The sequence below is a fragment of the Chrysochloris asiatica genome, unplaced genomic scaffold, assembly GCF_000296735.1.
Source record: "Chrysochloris asiatica unplaced genomic scaffold, ChrAsi1.0 scaffold00161, whole genome shotgun sequence".
NCBI lineage: Eukaryota > Metazoa > Chordata > Mammalia > Afrosoricida > Chrysochloridae > Chrysochloris > Chrysochloris asiatica.
The window spans coordinates 5,977,674-5,997,664 of record NW_006408679.1 but is presented as its reverse complement, the minus strand read 5'-3'; the positions used below and the strand labels follow the sequence as shown (position 1 = coordinate 5,997,664).

The following is a 19,991-nucleotide window of genomic DNA, read 5'->3' as shown; positions in this document are numbered from 1 at the left end:
TCTTAAAGTATTTGGGGTGATGGAGCATTACTTACTTTCCAACAGTTCAGAAAAAAGCAGTTTTTTGTAATGGAATCGCAACTGTTCTGTACAGTTTAAAATGTTTCAAAATAAAAGTTAATTTAGAAAAATGATCAGCTCTTTTATTTCAGCAGTTTGTAAATTTTCCTTTTTCTTAAAAGAGGTAGGGTGCTTCCACACAAGGCTGGCCAGATATGAAGATCATCAATTACGAAGATCATCAGTTCAGGCTCAGTCTCATTAACTTGAAAATAAAATTCTTCCTTGAAGCCACATCTGAGCCAAGTTAAAAGTGGGAGCCTGAGCGTATGGCTTCTTCACCAGTACCAAGCACGGATTCCTGCGAGGGCCGCTAGAAACATCATCCACTGAGGGACCGCTGCAACATGTCATACATCAACTGATCCTGAGAGAAAAGAAGAGGACAGCTTTTTAAATTTTAAACTGTTCAGTGCACCCATGTTCTGTTCGAACAACTGCCTCTTGGTCCATGTACAGATTCCTCACGAGCACAATTAAGTGTTCTGGAATACATATACTTCACAATGTTGTTCATAGCTTGTCATGATCTCCAAAACTCAGAACTGTACAGTAACAATGCATACAGTAACACTGCAGACATTATTACTGTACAGTTCTGAGTTTTGTTAAGTGTTATTGGGTCTGTTTCCAATGAGCAGTTGGTGGGTTTAACTGTTGACCTTGTGGCTTGCAGTCCAGGGCTGATCCAACAGCACCACACCATAAGCCCACGTATATCACTGTATGTAAATTAGATTTCCATATACAAAAAGCAAGGTTAAGAGATGCAAGTGGCAAATGTGGAGCTATGCCAATATATCCAATACTTAAAATTTTTCAAAACTTCAAAGTAAGAAATAAAGAAACTGAAGCATTCACCTTTTGAAGAGAAATCAGACAAGAGTACCCTTTATCATCATTTCTATTCAATACTGACACTCATCTGTCAGTTTGTTGAACTGTGGTGCCTTGTGTGTTACTGTGATTCTGGAAGCTATGCCATGGGTATTTAAAATACCAGCAGGGTCACCAACGACAGGTTTCAGCTGAGCTTCCAGAGGAAAACAGACTAGGAAGAAGGAGAGATGGACTCCTTTAGAATATTTAGTCACTGAAAACGTTATGAATAGCAATGAAACACTGTCAGCATGAGATTATCGAATACTGAAACATGAGAAGGAGCACCAGAATGTTGTTAGATATAGTGCTGGAAGATGAACCCCTTAGGGTAGAAGGCACTCAAATGAGACTGGGGAAGAGCTACCTCCTCAAAGTAGAGTTGACCATGATGATGCAAATGCAGTAAAGACTTTGGGCCCTTCAGAATATGGAATGTATGAAGTATGGGTGTAGGAAAATTAGAAATTGTAAACAATGAAATAGAACTCATAAACATCAATATCCTAGGCATTAGTGAGCTGCAATGGACTGGTATTGGCCATTTTGAATCTGACAATCACATGGTTTATTACTCTGGGAATGACAACTTGAAGAGGAATGGGATTGTATTCATCAACAAAAAGAACATATCCAGATCAGTCATGAAGTACAATGCTGTCTGTGATAGGATAATATCCATGTGCCTACAGGGAAGACCAGTTAATGCCACTATTATTCAAATGTACATACCAACTACTAAAGTCAGTGATGATGAAATTGAAGAATTTTACCAATTTCTTCAATCTGAAGTTGATCAAACATGCAATCAAGATGTCTTGATAATTACTGGTGATTGGAAGGCCAAAGTTGGAAACAAAGAGGAAGGATCAGTAGTTGGAAACTATGGCCTTGGTGATAGAAATGATGCTGGAGATCCCATGATAGAATTTTGCAAGACCAATGACTTCTTCATTGTGAATACCTTTTCATGCAACATAAGAGACGACTATACACATGGACCTCACCAGACGTAATACACAGAAATGAAATTTATTTAAATATCTGTAGAAAGAGATGATAGAAAAGCTCCATATCCTCAGTCAAAACAAGGCCAGGGGCAGATTGTGGAACAGAGCATCACTTGTTCATATGCAAATTCAAACTGAAGCTGAAGAAAATGAAACCAAGTCCACGAGAGCCAAAACATGACCTTGAATATATACCACCTGAATGTAAAGATCATCTGAAGAACAGATTTGATGAATTAGACACTAAAGACCAAAGACCAGAAATGCTGTGGGATGAAATCAAGAACATCATACAGGAAGAAAGGAAAAGGCCATTAAGAAGACAAGAAAAAAAAGGAAGACAAGACTCTGAAACTTGTTCTCCAGTGCAGAGATTGCAAGAAGTGGCAAATGCAAGAAGTGAAGAGATACAAGAGTTCAGCAGAAAATTTCAAAGGTCAGCTAAAGAAGAAAAAGTCAAATATTATAACAAAATGTGCAAAGATCTGGAGTTAGAACACCAAAAGGGAAGAACATGCTCAGCGTTTCTCAAGCTGAGGGAACTGAAGAAAAAATTCAAGTCTCAACTTGCAGTATTGAAGGAGTCTACGGGCAAAACATTGAATGATGCAGAAAACATCAAGAGAAGATGGAAGGAATACACAGAGTCGCTGTACTAAAAAGAAATGGTTGATGTACAACCATTTCAAGAGGTAGCCAATGATCCTGAAGGAAGAAGTCCAAGGTGCACTGAAGGGATTGTCAATGAACAAAGCACTGGGAATAGATGGATCACAAATTGAAATCTTTCAACAAACTGATGGGGCACTGGAGGCAATTCATTCATCTATGTCAAGAAATTTGGAGAAAAACTACCTGGGGCCAACTGACTAGAAGAGATCAGTATTTGTGCCCATTCCAGAGAGTTGATCCAACAGAATGTTAAAATCACTGGACAACATCATTGATATCCCAAGTAAATACAGTTTTACTAAAGGTAAAAACAGCTGCAACCAAACATTGACAGAGAACTTCCAGAGGTTCAAGCCAGATTCAGAAGAGGACATGGAATGAGGGATATCACTGTTAATGTCAGATAGATCTTGGCTGAAAGCAGACAATACCAGAAAGATATTTACCTGTGCTTTACTGACTACGCAAAGGCTTTCGATTGCATGGATCATGACAAGCTATGACAGCATTGTGGAGAATGAGTGTTCTGGAATACTTAATTGTCCTCATGAGGAACCTGTACATAGACCAAGAGGCAGTTGTTCGAACAGAACAAGGGAACACTAAAAGGTTTAAAATTAGGAAAGGTGTGCTACAGGGTTGTATTCTTTCACCATACTTATTCAACCTGCATAGTGAGCAAAGAATACAAGTAGCTGCATTGTATGATAAAAAACATGATACCAGGATTGGAGGAAGATTCATTAACAAACTATGCTATCCAGATGATATAACTCTGCTTGCTGAAATCAAAGAGGACTTAAAATATTTACTGATGAAAATCAAAGACCACAGCCTTCAGTATGGGTTGAACCTCAATGTAAAAAAAAATAAAATCCTCACAACTGGACCAATATAAATGGAGCAAAGATTGAAGTTGTCAAAGACTTCATTTTGCTTGGAGTAACTAACGCTTATAGAAACAGCAGTCCAGAAATAAGGGATGTATTGCATTAGGAAAATCTGCTGCACAAGACCTCTTTAAAGGGTTCAAAAGCAAAGAGGACTAATGGGCACCTGATTCAAGTCATGGTATTTTCAATAACTTTATATGTATGTGAAAGTTGGACAATAACGAAGACTGAAGAAGACTTGACGCATTTGAGTTATGGTGTTGGAGGAGAATATTGAAAGTACCGTGGACTGCCAAAAGAACAAACAGATCTGTGTTGGAAGTACAGCCAGAGTGCTCCTTGGAAGCCAGAATGGCCAGACGCTGTCTTTCATATTTTAGACATGTTGTCAGGAAGGAGTAGTCCCTGGAGAAGGATATAATGCTTGGGAAAGTGGAGGGTCAGAAAAAAAGGGGAAGATCCTCAATGTGAAGGACTGGCACAGCAGTGGCTGTGATTGGCTCAGGTGTAACAATGATTGTGAGGCTGGCCCAGGACCAGGCACTGTTTTGTTTTGTTGTACATGGATGGGGTTGCTATAAATTGGTAACTATTTGATGGCGCGTAATAACAATTCAATATTGTGCTGGGAGTTAAAGTTGGAGTTACAAGACAAGAAAGGGAAATGAAAGACATCGAAATTGGCACAGGGGTCGTGGTGTGGTGCTGTAAGATAAGCACGGGACTGCTAAACCGCAATATAAACGGTTTAAACCCACCAGCTGCCCTTCAGAAACCCAATACAGGATTGCTATGAATCGGAACTGACTTGACAGCATTTAACAACTACAAATTAGCAAAGAATTAAAAACCTCTATTTGCAGATGATATGATCCTATACTTAGAAAATCCCCAAAATTATTGGACCTCATTGAACTGGGATTCAGGAAAATGACCGGGTATAAGACTAACATCCAAAAATCAGCTTTATTCTATATACACTAATAAGAAGATATCTGAAAAGGAAATCAGGAAAGCAATACCATTTAAAATGTTGTTGTTGTTAAATGCCATCGAGTTGGTTCCAATTTACAGTGACCCTGTATAGGGTTTCCAAGGAGCAGCTAGCTGCTGGGTTTGAACTGCTGACCTGTGGTTCACAGCCCAGTATTGATCTTACAGCACCACACCAGGAGTCCTATTTACTATGTTGTTGTTGTTGTTGTTAAGGGCTGTCGAGTCGGTTCCGACCCATAGCGACCCTGTACAGGGTTTCCAAGGGTGTAAATCCTTACGGGAGTAGAAAGCCTCATCTTTCTCCCGCGGAGCGGCTGGTAGTTTCGAACCGCTGACCTTAAGGTTCGCAGCCCGATTAATAACCACTACGCTACCAGCTGGGAAATCTAACCAGAGAAACAAAAGACGTATGCAAAGAAAACTACAAAACAATAATATAAGAAACTAAGTCACCTACAAAAATGGAAGAATGTACCATGCTTGTGGATAGGAAGACTTAACATTGTGAAAATGTGAACACAACCCAAAGCAGTCTGTAGATATGATACAATCTGGGTTCCAACAGTATTCTTAAAATAGATGGAAAAACGAATCACTAACTTTACATGGAAAGGAAGGAGATCCCAGATAAGCAAAACATTGTTAAAAAAGAGCTAGGAGACTTTTATTTTCTGATCTAAAAACCTACTACACAGCCACAGTAATCAAAATAGCATGGCACAATGAAATACACATAAATCAGTGGAACAGAACTGAGAACACAGAAGGCAATCCAGCCACCTCAACTGAGCTGATATTTGACAAAGCACACAAACATTAAATAAGGACAAGATAGTCTCTTCAACAAATGGTGCTGGTAATACTGGAAATCCATCTGCAGAACACTGAAACAAGACCCGTATCTCATACCATATACAAAAACAAACTCAACACTGATTAAAGACCTAAATATAAAACCTAGAAATATAAAGATCATTAATGAAAAAATAAGGGCAAACCTAGGGATTCTGATGCATGGCATAAAAACACTATGAAACATAAATGAAAACACACAAACAGCAGAAGACAAAATAGATAACTAAGACCTCCTAAAAATTGGACATTATGTGTTCATGTGTTTTGGTCCTTTGTTAAAGATCAACTGAGAATAAATCTAACCAGAGAAACAAAGGTGGCTGGATTAACATCAAAAGAATTCACCAAAAGAGTAAGATGAGAACTCACAGGCTGTGGAAAAAAAATGGCAATGACATATCAAATAGACTACGTCGGGGACTGGCCTTGACATAGGGGTTCGGTTCATGAGGTGGAGATACCTGGTGGCAATAGAAATAGCAAAAGAGACACAGAGACGCAAAGAGAGAGAAAAAGAGGCGGCACCCTGAAACCAGGGTGAATGCTGGACTGGCATCAGGCAGATCCTGCATTGCAAACATCTCAGCCAGGAAGGCTGTAATATCCTGCGCATAGTAAACCTCTTGGCTAAGCAGGCAGTATGGTTGCAATGCTAGACTGAGCCCCCTGCATGCTGTAAAGCACGCCTTGCCAGTCGTAATGCCCCTGGATTCGTTCTGCGCCTTCCTTTTATTTAGGGGAGGAACTATACACAAAGCTAGGAGGGACTAAAACAAGGTACAGCTGTCAATCTTATTTTTCCAGACATTCAGGCAAGTTTACATCATACTTTGCAGGTTCGAATCTCATGACTGCAACTTGGTTTCTCAAGCTTAATTAACATACCTTTTAGCACCTAGCCTCAAATGGAGGGAGGAAAAGGAGGACTGGGAGGATTCCCATTGTGTCAGCTGCCCAGCCCAGGTTCTTCAGGAAAAGAGGCACCTGAGTGAATGGGCTACACCTGGAAACACTTTAGAGAGGGCATTCCTATTGTCCTTGGAACAGAGACTGGGGAGCCACCCAATTTACTTTGAATGCATTCTCTGAGGGAAGAACTTTGCCTGTTTGGAATTTTACAGTCTTGGCTTTTAGGAAAATATTACATTTATCTGTGGATATCAAGGGCTTCATGTATGCAATTAATAAATATAACTGAACACTAAGATGAAAAACAATTTGCTATTAACTGCCAGGTGGCTAGATCTGTTCCTCAGAGCCTGCGGCCTGCATTGTCTCAGGCCCTGTGGGCCTCGAACTTCTGACCAGATTTACACGGTCTGCAACAAGACTACTCTCCAAAATTTGTAGAACAAGAAGACAATCCAATTAAAAGCTGGGCAAAGCACATGGACAGACACTTCACCAAAGAAGACATTTAGGAGACCAACAAACATATGAAAAAACGCTCATGACTATTAGTTACTGTTGTCAAGTGTCGTTGGTTCTAAGCTGTAGCAACCCAGCATAGCATTCCAAGGAGAAGCTAGTTGATTGCTGCTGGCCTTGCAAGTTAGCAGTCTAATGGTCTTATTTTCTTTGCCCAGGTACTTTAAAGGTAGCAGTGTTTTCTCATTGGGACAAACAATTGGGGGAACTTTCTAGCAAAAGAATAAAAAAAAAAACGAGAAAAAAGAGGAAGGAGAGTGAAAGACAAAAAAAGATTTGGAAATGGGTAGTGGTGATGGTTGTGCAACACTGAGGGTGTGATTCGACTGTATATGTAAAAAAATTTTTTTTGAAGTTTTTTTTTTAAATAAAGGAAGTTTCTTGGGGGTCTCAGGAGCTGTGGTGGCAAAAACAAATAAAATATTTAAAACTTATTAAATCTTTGGCAAGATACTTTTTATTACTAGTCTACTGCTAATTTGAATAAGAAGTGCCAATAAAATTAACTACAAAATTATAACTGATTTTAATTAGTAAGACTATTTTATTCAAAGTTGTTCAGTAAAATAAGATACACAAAAATGCAGACTACTTTTTCCTTTATTTTGTGAAGGAGTTATTTTAGGTTCAAACAGACTTTTACATTACTCTACCTGAAAAAGCAGTCAGTCATAAATTTGAAAAAGACCATGTCTCTTAACTGGTTATTACAGCTCACATGACAGCAGTGACTTACAACACTGAGAGTAAGACTGGGGTACTGCAACCAGCAACTCTGGACATTAAATCGTTTTAGACTTTGACTTACTTTTCAATCAATAACATTAAGAAATGTGACTCTGGGAGTGAAAAATAGCTGATGATTTAAATAAACAGGTTCTCATGACTACTGCATACTAAACTTCCTTGAGAGTCAGGAAACCAAAAAAAACCCAGTTGTCTTCATAGAGTTGATTCTAACACATGGTGAATCCATGTGTGTCAAAGAAGACCTATGCTCCACAGGGTTTTCAAAGGCTGATTTCTAATAAGTAGATAACAAAGACTTTCTTCCAATGCATCTTTGGGTGGATGGAACTTCCAACTTTTGAGTTAGCAGCTGAGCTTGTTAACCATTTACAGCACCCAGGGACTCAGGTGTTTATTTTTAAAGGTTAAGCCACATCAGTAACTCCCATGAAACAATAAGATATCCAGAAGCATAAAGTTTATACAACATTATCCAAGACATTTTGGGTGGTGTTGGATATTTATCTACCAACCCTCTTTGTGTCACAGCAAACAGACTTCATTTAATGAACAACCACCTGAAGCATGGTGGCTACGAATTGGGCTGCAAACCTAAAGGTCAGCAGTTCGAAACAACCAGCTGTTCTGTGGGAGAAAGATGAGGCATTCTGCTCCCGTAAAGATTTACAGCCTCGGAAACTCCGTACAGGGTCGTTATGAGTCAGAACCAACTCCACGGCACATAACCACCACCACCATCTGAACTTATTACAAACATGATGCCTTAACACAGTCAGAAATAAATATGTGAAACTTGACATTTTAAGTGAGGAAAAGCCACAGTGACTTTTAAAATCCTATTGCAACTCAGAACTGAAGATAATTTCACTTTCTGAAACGTACTGATAAGCCCTTCAGGCTTAATTTGGGTACCGTGTAGCTCTGAGAAGGAAGAAACCATTTATTACAAAGGGTGGGGGAGGTCAACTAATACTTAAATGAGATTGATTAGAAAATCAAAGATTGTGGAAACCGACACTAAAGGTCCTTTAATCTCTGAGTAAGTACTAGAGAGATCTAGTTGGGAAAGGTATAGTTCAGTCTCTAAGAAACATGGGAAATGAAAACCTTTCAAGAATACTCTCACATGGACTTTTTAAAAAGTTTTTATTGTGAACTGAGTGATAGTTTACATGGGAGAGTATCGGTTTTACACTCATGGTTTCATTGAAATGATTACAATCTCCTCTGTGCATCATCATTCAACAGTTATTGCTCCTATTCCCTCTGTTTTTTGAGGGTTGGGAGTGGCGGGATGTACACCAAAACACTCAGGAATATATAATTATTTAAACAACCAAAGGGCACATTCTGTAAGCCTGCCTCCTGGCCACCAACACCCAGTCCCTCTCTTTCTCTGAGTCTAGAGTCCTCAGCTGCTCTTTCTCTCTCCATGTCCTCACCTCTGCCTCCATCTCTGGTGTTGCTGCTTCTCTAGATAGGGTCTCACATCTGCTTGTGCTCTTCTCCCTTGATGGTCCTAGGGTCCTCTGTTCTTGGACTGTAAGATTAACTACTCCCTGTTTTTGTTACAAAACTTCTACCTTTACAGTTGTGACAGTAGCAATTAGTTATAACAACTATGCACTATTGAATCATAAGGATTTTATCTCCATCTCCTTTCACCAGATCTGTCTAGACAAGATGAAAACTATTCAGTGGGGATTCTACCTTCCCCTGCACACTCTGAAACTAAACTCCCTCTTGAATATTTGTAAGCCAGTCACTTTGTGCCTTTATAGTTCCTCCATTTAGGTAGCCAATGTCTAAGTTGCCCTTTCCTCGTATGGACATTAAAATGACTATATAGTTTTTGTTTTGTATGTATACATAAAATATTTTTGTTTTGTTCATTTGTGAAATATTAAGATGTATACAGGGAGCCACAGGGAGAAAGTAGGATAAGTGTTGTTACAGGAAGATGAAACAAAGTACCTAATTTGTTGAATGTAAAGTTGATGTTCTTATGTGAAAATTTTCACTCAATTCACAAGTAAAAAAAACACACACACACACACACACCACACTTTCATAAGGCAAGTGTTTTGCTTGTTTTTGCATCAAAGTGCAAAAGCAATTTCTTTCCACTTTGGAAGAGAAGGTATATAAAATATAACCTAAAAAAGGGAGTTTCATAATTCATTAATTCATATCTACCTGGTCTCAATTCTAGTCTATTTTCTCTATATATTTAAGGGCATTTCTTACCTTTTTTGATATAGATGGTTTTACTTTCTTGAAGGCCTCTTCAAAATGTTTAAGACTGATTTTTAGCTCACCTGCGAACAAATACATAAATATACAAATCTTGGTTTAGTATGCTAATTGTGATTTAGTTTCCTCTGGGAGACTGACGGACCTCCAAACCTTCAAGGGATCACTGATGCAATTACCAATGAGACAGGGTATAGTCCTTTTCAGAACAATATCCAAGCCAGATATATTCTGTTCATCAGATTTTAATCCAGTATTAACCAAAGATACATTCTCTACTACTCATAAATAGGTACCCCTTTGTAGAACCTTTTTGCATTGTTACCTTAACTTACGGGTGATGCAGATAAAGAAGAATCAAAATTGTTCTCTTTTTAAGATATTTCAAATAATTTAACTAGGAATGAAAAGGTAGAATTCTGTAGTTGTTACTAAAAAATACTTAAGTAGATATTATGGTGTCACAGTGTTCCAACACTGAATTAGAAGGGGTTATAATTCTTTTTGATGTTATGGCATTCCATATTGTTGTTGTTAAATACCATTAAGTCAGTTCCAACTCAGTGACTTTATATAGGGTTTCCAAGGAACAGCTGGTGGGTTTGAACCACCTACCTTGAGGCTAGCAGTATAGTCCTTATCCTACAGCACCATACCAGTAAATCAAACAGTTACATTTTAAATAAGACTTGGGTAAGAATGTTATTGACAACTTACACAACAATTTATATTAAAAATATATTAGATATTAGATTGTTGTTGTTAAGTGCAGCTGAGTTGGTTCTGACTCATATTGCCCCTGTATAGGATTTCCAAGGCTTTTAAACCAATCTTTGTGGAAGCAGAAAGCCTCATCTTTCTCCTGTGGACCAGCCTGTGGACTTGAACTGCCGAATCTGTGATTCACAGTCTAGTGCTTATGCTATGGAGCTACCACACTCCCAGATATTAGATGTTGTTAAGTGCCATAGAGTCATTTCTGACTCAGTGACTCTGTATAGATAGGGTTTTCTAGGATTGGCTGGTGAGTTTGACTTTGTGGTTCAAACCGATCTTGTGGTCCAGTGCATACATATCCTACAGGGCTCCAGATACTGCTAACCTCAAGGTCAGCATTTAGAAACTACTAGTAGTTCCACAAAAAGATGAGGCCTTCTGTTCTTGTAACAATTTACAGTCTTGGAAACCCTATTCAGGGTTGCTATGAGTCGGAACTGACTTGACGGCACTTAAAAACAGCGACAACAGTATAATAAGCTAAAATCCAAGTAAGGTAACATGAAAGCAGCAGGAAAGTAGGATGTGAGAATTTATTACATTTATAAAGACTCACACATACATACAATGGTAAGTAAAAAGTATTGCTCAAAATCATGGAAACTCTGAAACAAAAATATAAAAATGTGAACCTACTGTCTCTCAATATACCCTCCATCTAGATCTATACACTTCAATAAGCAATGTTTCCATCTCCTTTGCCCTTCCCCCCACAAGGAGTTCTGGTGTGGCACTGTAGGAAAAGCACTGGACTACTAGCCACAAGATCAGTAGTAGTTCAAGCCCACTAGCCACTCCTTGGAAACCTTATACAGTGTTGCTATGAGTCAGAATTGACTCGACAGCTCTAAACAACACTTCTCTACAGAATTCTGCACTCTTAGATTTACACCGAGTCAAAACAGCAGTTTTGGTATCCTCTAGGGAATGAAATCATATTCCTTGCATTTTAGAACCAGAAAGAAGTCTGAAGGGGCAAGATCAGGACTAGAGAGTGGATGAGCTAATGTTTCCCAATGAAATTCTTACAGGAGAGCCCTTACTGCCCCTGAAGAATGAATAAGTATAGGGTCATGATAAAAAAAAAATGTCTAGGCACAATTTTCCTAGTCTTTTCCTCACCATTGTAGTTTTCTGTTTTCTTAAAACTTCTTCATAATAAATCCCCATGCTAGTGCTGTATTGTTCAAGAAAATCTACCAAGATTACCCCTTGGGAATCCCAAACAGTCACCTTAATTTTCTGAGTTAATCTCTCTGCCCTGAGTTTAAATGGCCCAGCACATCCTCTAGAAAGCGATTGTTTTGCTTGGGCTTGGCTCTCTGGCTAATAATGGTAAATCCTAAACTTGTACCTGGTTATGATTTGTTCCATTAAATTGACTTTATTAGCTTGGCTCCTGCTTAAAAGATTGATGATAAGATACTGCTTAAAAGATTGATGCTTAAAAGATTTAATGGAACGCTTTGTTCCATTAAATTGTTTTTATTGGCTAGGCTCCTACTTAAAAGATTGATGGCAAGAGATCTTTGAGTTTGCTGATCTTCACACAACCCTTTTGTTGGCACTCATTAAGCTTTGAGAGCCTGTGGAAACCAAGATGTTCTCTTAAAATGGAAAGTGCCGAATCATGTGAAACCAGCTATCACATCAATGGTCCAATTCTGAAGTCTTCTTTTACCCGTTTCAAGATTTCAGGCACAGTTTCTTCGTTAACTGAGGCTGATGATCTTTCCTCTGCTTGTTCATCTTTGAGGTCTTCCTGACCTTCCTTAAAATACTTGATTCAACTAAAGATTTGCTTTATGTGGGGCAGCATTCCTGTAACTTGATGCAAAGCTTCAAAGTTTTGGAAAGATGTCCGTCTGACTTATTAGACCTGACCTCAAACTCATTTTTTCCATGGTACAAAATGTATGCTTCTTTTTGAAGGCACTATAAGGAGCTCTGGTCGCGTAGTGAATACGAATTGGGCTGCGAACCTTAAGGTCAGCGGTTCGAAACTACCAGCCACTCCACAGGAGAAAGATGAGGCTTTCTACTCCCATAAAGAATTACACCCTCGGTAACCTTGTACAGGTTTGCTATGGGTTGGAACTGACTCGACGGCACTTAACAACAACAACAAATAATTAAACTAAAAGTGTATTACTGAGAGAACTTGCCTGCAGGCATCCACTGATCACAGAGACATGTTTAAACACATTTTGTTCGGAATAAACCTGTGTATGTATGAACTGGAACCCTAGTAGCAATACTTTCTGACTTACCCTCACATGCATCTATATTTATACACACATACATGTGTATCTCTGGGCAAAGGGCTATGAAAAGTTCATGGTAAAATTCCACTATTTTTCAATTCCATTTCCCCATAAACTTACCGAAGCCCCCTTTGTGTGTGCATGCATATATGTATATCTGTACACACACATACACAGGAATGTAGACAGGCCCCCCTGCTGTCAAGACGATTCTGATTCATAGAGACCTTTGACAGAGTAGACTGTCCCGTAGGGTCTCCAAATCTTTACTTTTCAAGGGACTAGACCGCCAAATCTTTCTCTTGCGGAGCCAAGGTGGGTTCAAGCCACAGTTAGCAGCCAAACACTTACCCAATGCACCACCGGGACCCCTTAAACAGGATTACAAGCAGCAGACAATACATGATCAGGGCCTGTTAGTTTTCAGTGATAAAACAGACTCCCAGATAGTCATCAGTGAGGTTTAGTTTTCTACCACAGGATGCATTTTACAAGATATTCTAATTTTATTTATTTATATCCTACCCATTTCCAAAAAGAATTTCTAAGTGGCTTACAATAAAAGTTCAGATAACTGAATCAGGAAATTAATAACAAAAAAAGCAGGGACTTCATAATTAAGACATGTGTGTTGACAAAAATGAGCCATGAATAGTTGCTATAAATTTACCTCAAGATTCTTGATATCCAAAGGAAAAAAGAGAAAAAAAAACCAACAACAAAAAACGGAAAATCAGTGAAAATGAAAAAATCAATACAAATTAAAGAGTTCTGGTATGGAGGTATAGGATAAGCACTAGACTGCTAACAGCAAGGTTGGTGATTTAAATTCTCCTTGAAACGCTCTACAGGGTTGCTATAAGCCAGAACCAATTCAATGGCATATAAACAATAACAAAGAGCTTTGCGATGAACTGTCAGCCCCAGAGGCTGCACAGTACTCCAGAACAGTTTCTAAAGGTCTCATCAGAAAAATGTAACTTTAGCATCACAGATAATAGATGTTAGGAAATGATGCTACGGTTATTTGCCAGGTCACGGAGACAGAGAGCTGTCTCAGCATCCAGAGTGATCATTAGAATTGAAGAGATTTGGGGAGAATCATACCTTTTTCATTTCCACTCTTCTGTCTTGCCATTTCTTGTCTCAGGGCACAGAGAGAAGCTTCCCGCACCAAAGCAGACAGATCTGCACCCCTACAATAAAAGAAGTGCTCTTATTTATTCTTAGACACTACAAGAGAACAGAAAAAAGTCTAATAACAATTTTCTATTAAATCACATTATTAAAAAATTTAACAAGGAAACTGACCAATAAACAGAGCAAAAATTGATAATGATTCAGTGGGAAAGAAGTTTTAATAGTCTTTTAAGTATTTAACCTAATTTTAAGAAAAGAAATGATAGAGGAAACAAATGCAATGGGTCATAGATATTACATCTGTGGCACCTTGAAATTTACCTGAGAGTCTTAATTCCCAATAAGTGATTGTATAGGACTCTTAAGGCTGGGATTGGCTGAGTTTTGCCATCCAGCTAGGTTTAAAGGAGCCATCTGAGAAGCAGGCACATACATCCCCAGGAACATCAAAAAGGAAGAGCATGAGACCCCTACCTAGAAAATCAGCGACAGTAGAAGCTGGCAAATGGTGGACTGGAGAGACAACGTCTATGGCTCTAGGCCCATGGACAGAGTACAGCTGAGTGCCTCCAGGCAGGAGAATGGTTCACAGACTGGCTAAAAGAGTTTTCTAACACTTGCCTGCATAAGGCAGAGGCTAAGGGACCACATGGCTGATACGTCAAAGAAAGGAATGAGGTGTGCCTGTAGTATTGCTGACAAGAGCCGTCTCTGACTGGAAAACTGCTGTGTCCTGAGTTTTTCTGATTCTGTTTACTTCCCTAGTAAACCCCAAAATTATGAGTACTGTTAAGAGTTCTGTGTGGCCACTGCAATGAATTACCAAACCCAGATGTGAAGCAGAGAGTGCTGTGGGAGGAATGGTTATGTCAGAATAGGGTAAAGAAAGTTGCAGGGTAGAAGCATGTCTGACCTCCAATCAGCTGTGAGCTGCTTTTGAGTTTGATTCTCTTTCCCCCTTGTGAAGCCAGAGGAAGTCTGACATGGCTCCCACATGGTGTTTGTTTTGTTTTGTTTTGAAATTTTTATTGTGAATTGAGTGACAGTTTACATGGGAGAACATCGGTTTTATACTCAATGTTTCACTGCAATGATTACAATCTCCTCCTTGTATCATCATTCAACAGTATTTGCTGCTATTCCCTCTATTTTGTTTTTTTCCCCCTGGCCCGTTGGAGGAGGCACGGGGAGATGTGTACACCAAAACACTCAGGAATATATAATCATTTAAACAACCAAAGGACATATTCTGCAAGCCTGCCTCTTGGCCGCCAGCACTCAGTCTTTCTCTTTCCATGAGTCTAGAGTCCTCAGCTACTCTCTGTCTCTCCATGTCCTCATCTCTGCCTACATCTCTGGATAGGGTCTTACATTCTGCTCGTGCTCTTCTCCCTTGATGGTTCTAGGGTCCTCTGTTCCTGGACTGAAAGATTAACTATTCCGTTTGTTACAGAACCTCTACCTTTACAGTTGCAACAATTGCAATTAGTCATGATAACAATTACTCACTACTGAATCATAAGAATCTTATCTCCATCTCCTTTCACCAGACCCATCTAGACAAGATGAAAACTAATCAGTGGGGATTCTACCTTCCCCTGCACACTCTGAAATTAAACTCCATCTTGAAAACTTGTAAGCCAGTGTGTACAGAGGGGACAGGATTGATCCTTGATGTAAAGACGACTTCCCTCTCAGTTGGTATTTTGAGCTACTACATCCATAAGTATAGGTCAATTCATCAAATTGTCCTACCTGGTTTTTGTAACACTTCACTAGCTATAACAAAGAATCAAGCCCACTGTTATGGATGGAGCCAATTCCGACTTACAGAGAGCCAACATAGGGTTTCAGAGAATTTAAACCTTTACAGAGCAGAAAACCTTATCTTTCTCCCTTGGAATGAATGGTGGGTCTGAAAAACTGAACTTGCAGTTAGCAGCCTAATGCTTTACATACAGTGCCACCAGGGTTCCTTTCATTAGCTACAGATATGGTAAAACCTATGAAACCCAGCACCTGTATAAGGTGGAAACTTGTCAAAGAAGATGCCTCAAATATTTTTTCAATAAACTGAGTGAACAAGACAGTGGTAAGGCCTGTCAAAGGCAGAAAATTTCCAGAACTTGAAAAACAAGGCAGCCAGGTAGCGATCAGGGTCGCATAGGTTTCACTGTATTAATGCTAGCATGTTGTTGTTCTTAAATGTCCTCAAGTTGGTTCCGACTCATGGCAACCCTGTATAGGATTTCCATGGAGCAGCTGGTAAATTTGAACCGCCAACTTTGTGGCTCAAACCAACCTTGTGGTTCGGTGCTTTAGTTTTAGCTCACAGTCACACCAGAGCTCCACTATTAATGTAAATAAGTCTAAAATGTCCAATCAGTTAGAGATCACTTCTAAACTTTAAAAGCAGTTGAAGTTTGTTGTAATATTTCCATTTACCAGGGCTATGTTAAAGTGCTTACTGATACATTCATATGTTGCATAATGTTTAAACTAATCTTATATAAAATGTCATACAGGGCTTCAAGTTCAAAATGGAAAAATATAAAGGCTAAAAAAGGGCTTTGATGAAATTGATTTGAGCTTAAGCTAAATGAACGCGTTATAAATTACTTTACAAATGACCAGAAATCACAAGTCTTCCTTTAATAATATGAAGAATTAGCAAAGCTGAGTTATATAAAATACACTGGTGCTGACTGGGGTTTCAAAACATTCTAACTTTATCAGAATTCTTATAGTAGCTTTGAAAAAAGTTTGAATTTGGTGATAAAAGGTTTATTTCTAGATACTAAGCTTATTTATTCTATAAGGTTGACAATCTACTTAACATATAAAACTGAAAATCAACAGAGCTTGGATTCTTAACTGAATACACACTGTTTCTTTTGATTAAGTGCTGGTACTATAAAAACCATTTAATGATAACACATAGTAGGGAATTCATTTCTTAATGTTGAATCTAAAGAGATGCAGAGGCAACATAAATAAGCTAATGTAAACAGGTCACCGAAGACTCCACCAGTATATTATCTCTCAAACAGTGGGGGCAGCCGCTTTAAAATAAAAACACACTCCATTCACCTTCAGCCCCAGTCCCTTTACTTGCCGAGACTCTACCTGGTAAAACCCCGAGGTCTGAGCCCAGGGAATGCTGCCATCAAATCTACCTCTGTAACTCATGAAAATCTCTGAATTTTAGCACGCAAACTGCAAATGACTAGCTTTTTGGTCTTTTTTTCTTTCCCTACAACAGTGAGATCATTTAATTAAAAAGGTGATGTCCACCAAGGGGAGATACAAATCGTTCTTTAAGTTGCAGGGTCCTTTAGTCAGCCCCTCCCTGCCTTTGCAAAGTGAGCCATGATTACCGATGAGGGCAATCTGGAAATAATTCAGAGTGCCAGATGATTGTCAGTGGGTATTTCCTTTGAATATAAACTTAGACTGCCAAAAAGCAGACTTTTGTGGACCTAGAAGATTTTGAAAACTCCATACTGACTTACTTGGTCTTGGGGAATACCACGTTATTTAGACTTGCCCTAGGGCAGAGGTGGGGACCGTCTGATCAGAGGACAACAATATTGTTGTTAAGTGTCATCAAGTTGATTCCCACTCATAGTGACACTGTGTAGGGATTCCAAGGAATAACTGGGGAGTTTGAACCACAAACCTTGTGGTCCAGTGCTTTATCCAAGAAATCATTTGGTCTGGCCCAGCCAAGGAAATCACAGTTCCAACTATCCCATTGTTGTTAAGTGTCATCAAGTCGGTACTGACTCACAGCGACACTGTTTTGGGTTTCCAAGGAGTAGCTGGTGAACTGGAACCGTCAACCTTGAAGTTCAAAGTGGCTTTTCAGTCCAGCGCATTAACCCACAGCGCCACACCAGGACTCCAGCTATCCCATTAGGGGTGAGTTAATTATATGTCTGACTAAATAGCTGGCTAATTTTTAAGTTGATAATTTCATATGGCCCACGAACGATGTTAAAAACTTTGGCAGAAAAAAGGTGCCTTACCCCTGCCCTAGGGGAATGGTGTGGGAAGCATTTTGTATATAACCAACAAGGCTTCTATTAAAAAACAAGCCTGAAGGGAAAGATGTCTGTTAAACTTCAGTTTCATTTTCTTCCCTATGTTCCAAACTGGAAAAAACAAATTTTCTTAAAATGCATATGAGGAAAGACCAAAGCAACAGCAAAGGCAGAAATGTCTGGTTTTCTGCTTTTACTATAGGCTGTGTGTGTTACTATGTGTGCTGTGAAAAAGGCTATCTGAGGTTTGGCAAATGTGGCACAGGGACACTGTTCTCTATTAAACATTGAAGGACCTGGGCATTTTGGCAGCAAGTAGTGAAATGTGTGCTCAACTATTTTGTTACAACAGACAAAATTTGTGAATGGCAGCAACAGTGCTTAGAGCAGTGGAGTACCAAGAACCATATGGAAGGACTCCTATTTCCAGGAATTCCTTTCAAGGCTCAAAATGGTTCCTCCCTTCATGAGGAAATAGCAGCATAGAAATGCCAGATTCTATATTAGGTGTTTTGTGTGAAACTTCATTTAATCCTCCCTAAACCTGGTGAGGTGGGCATCATTTCCCCTCATTTTATACATGAAGAAATTGAACCTCAGAGTTACCCTTTAATGGCCAAGTTATTTTTTGGTTTGAATTTCTTGTTGATACCATATGATTTTTTAGTAACGGAAGGCGTGCTGAACAAGGGGCAAAAACTGTTTGAGATAATATGTCTCACGTGGACTCTGCAGGTAGGATTGGAGGGGTAAGGCCCGTTTCTTCAGATTCACACAGTTATGCAAGCCCCTACTAGGGGGCAGCAAATGCTATAACTGGGATAGCAACCTCCCAAGAAACCTGAGAAGCTGAAAATGTTGGTTGGTGCTAATGCTCCCTGGGTCAAAAAGTTTAACTGACTTGAGATTTAAATACTTACGTATAGCAGTCACAGCGGAGGTCACCAGCAATAGCATCCAAATTTACATCTGCATCCAGTGGGGGTTTGGTACCATTCTAAATACAAGAGAAAAATGAAGATTTTTCATTGAGGCTTTAGAGATCAGTATAATTATTCCACATAGTAATGGCTACTTGACCAAGTGAACTGACTCCCAGACCATCATTATAAGATTTTTACAAATTTCAGTTTTGAGAAATACGTAAGAAACAGATTAAAAATTCAGGAAAGCTAAAAAGGCAAACAATTTATGTTCATGAAGTCTGAAGACTGTGGGTGCTGTTGCAACCAAAACAAAGTGTCAAAAAAATGTGTAAGAAATACGTAAAAAAGGCACCCTCAAGGTGAAGATACACATGCTTTCTTTGCGGATTACAACAAAAACTTTAGCAGTGATTCCCAATGAGATGGATTGGCCAGGTGGCAGCATCAATGGACTCAAGCGTGGCAACAGTAGTGAGGTTGGCCCAGGATCAGGCAGTGTTTCGTTCTGCTGTGCACACAGTCGCTGTAAGTCTGTACCGACTACATGGAACCTAACAGCAACAAAAACAAGTTCCGATGTGCATATGCTGCACCCAGCTGAGAGGAGGAATATTGTGGAAGCTGGATGGGAGAGAACAAGCAGTGACCTGCTAGCCAATAAAACCCAGCCGGAGTACTCTGAGCTCAGTACGTTTTTCTTGATCCTTAATCTAAAATTCATCTCTGACTTGGTGCCAATTCTCCAGTTTACATCAAAGAGATGCTAGAAGTGACAAGTATCGGTACAGTTTTGGAATTCCAGCAATACTTAACACAGCACCTCTCATACCTACGGTATGAATTTAGTAACATTTTTAGTGACTTAAATTGCAGAGGAAAACAAACTGTTTTTAGTGACTTAAAACATATGGCATATTATAGTGACCCTGCTTGGTCACCTTAGAGCAGGTGGTGGTCTGGCAACGTCTTGCATATGGGGTCCCCAGCCGGTCTCCTCCCTCCCGGCCTTCTTCTGATGGTGGCTGTTTATGCTGGACGTGTGGCC

General features: G+C 39.3%; 1 protein-coding gene across 1 annotated transcript in view; it reads right to left on the bottom strand.

Annotated features, from left to right (window-relative positions):
• Positions 1-382: 382 nt before the first annotated feature.
• The window catches only part of NVL (nuclear VCP-like), a 147,330-nt gene continuing 127,721 nt past the window's right edge, over positions 383-19,991 (bottom strand). The window contains exons 20-23 of the mRNA XM_006871163.1: positions 18,941-19,017; positions 13,945-14,033; positions 9,791-9,861; positions 383-427 (exon numbers count right to left, since the gene is read on the bottom strand). Coding sequence (XP_006871225.1) covers positions 383-427; positions 9,791-9,861; positions 13,945-14,033; positions 18,941-19,017 — 282 coding nt within the window. The remainder of the gene's footprint in view (positions 428-9,790; positions 9,862-13,944; positions 14,034-18,940; positions 19,018-19,991) is intronic.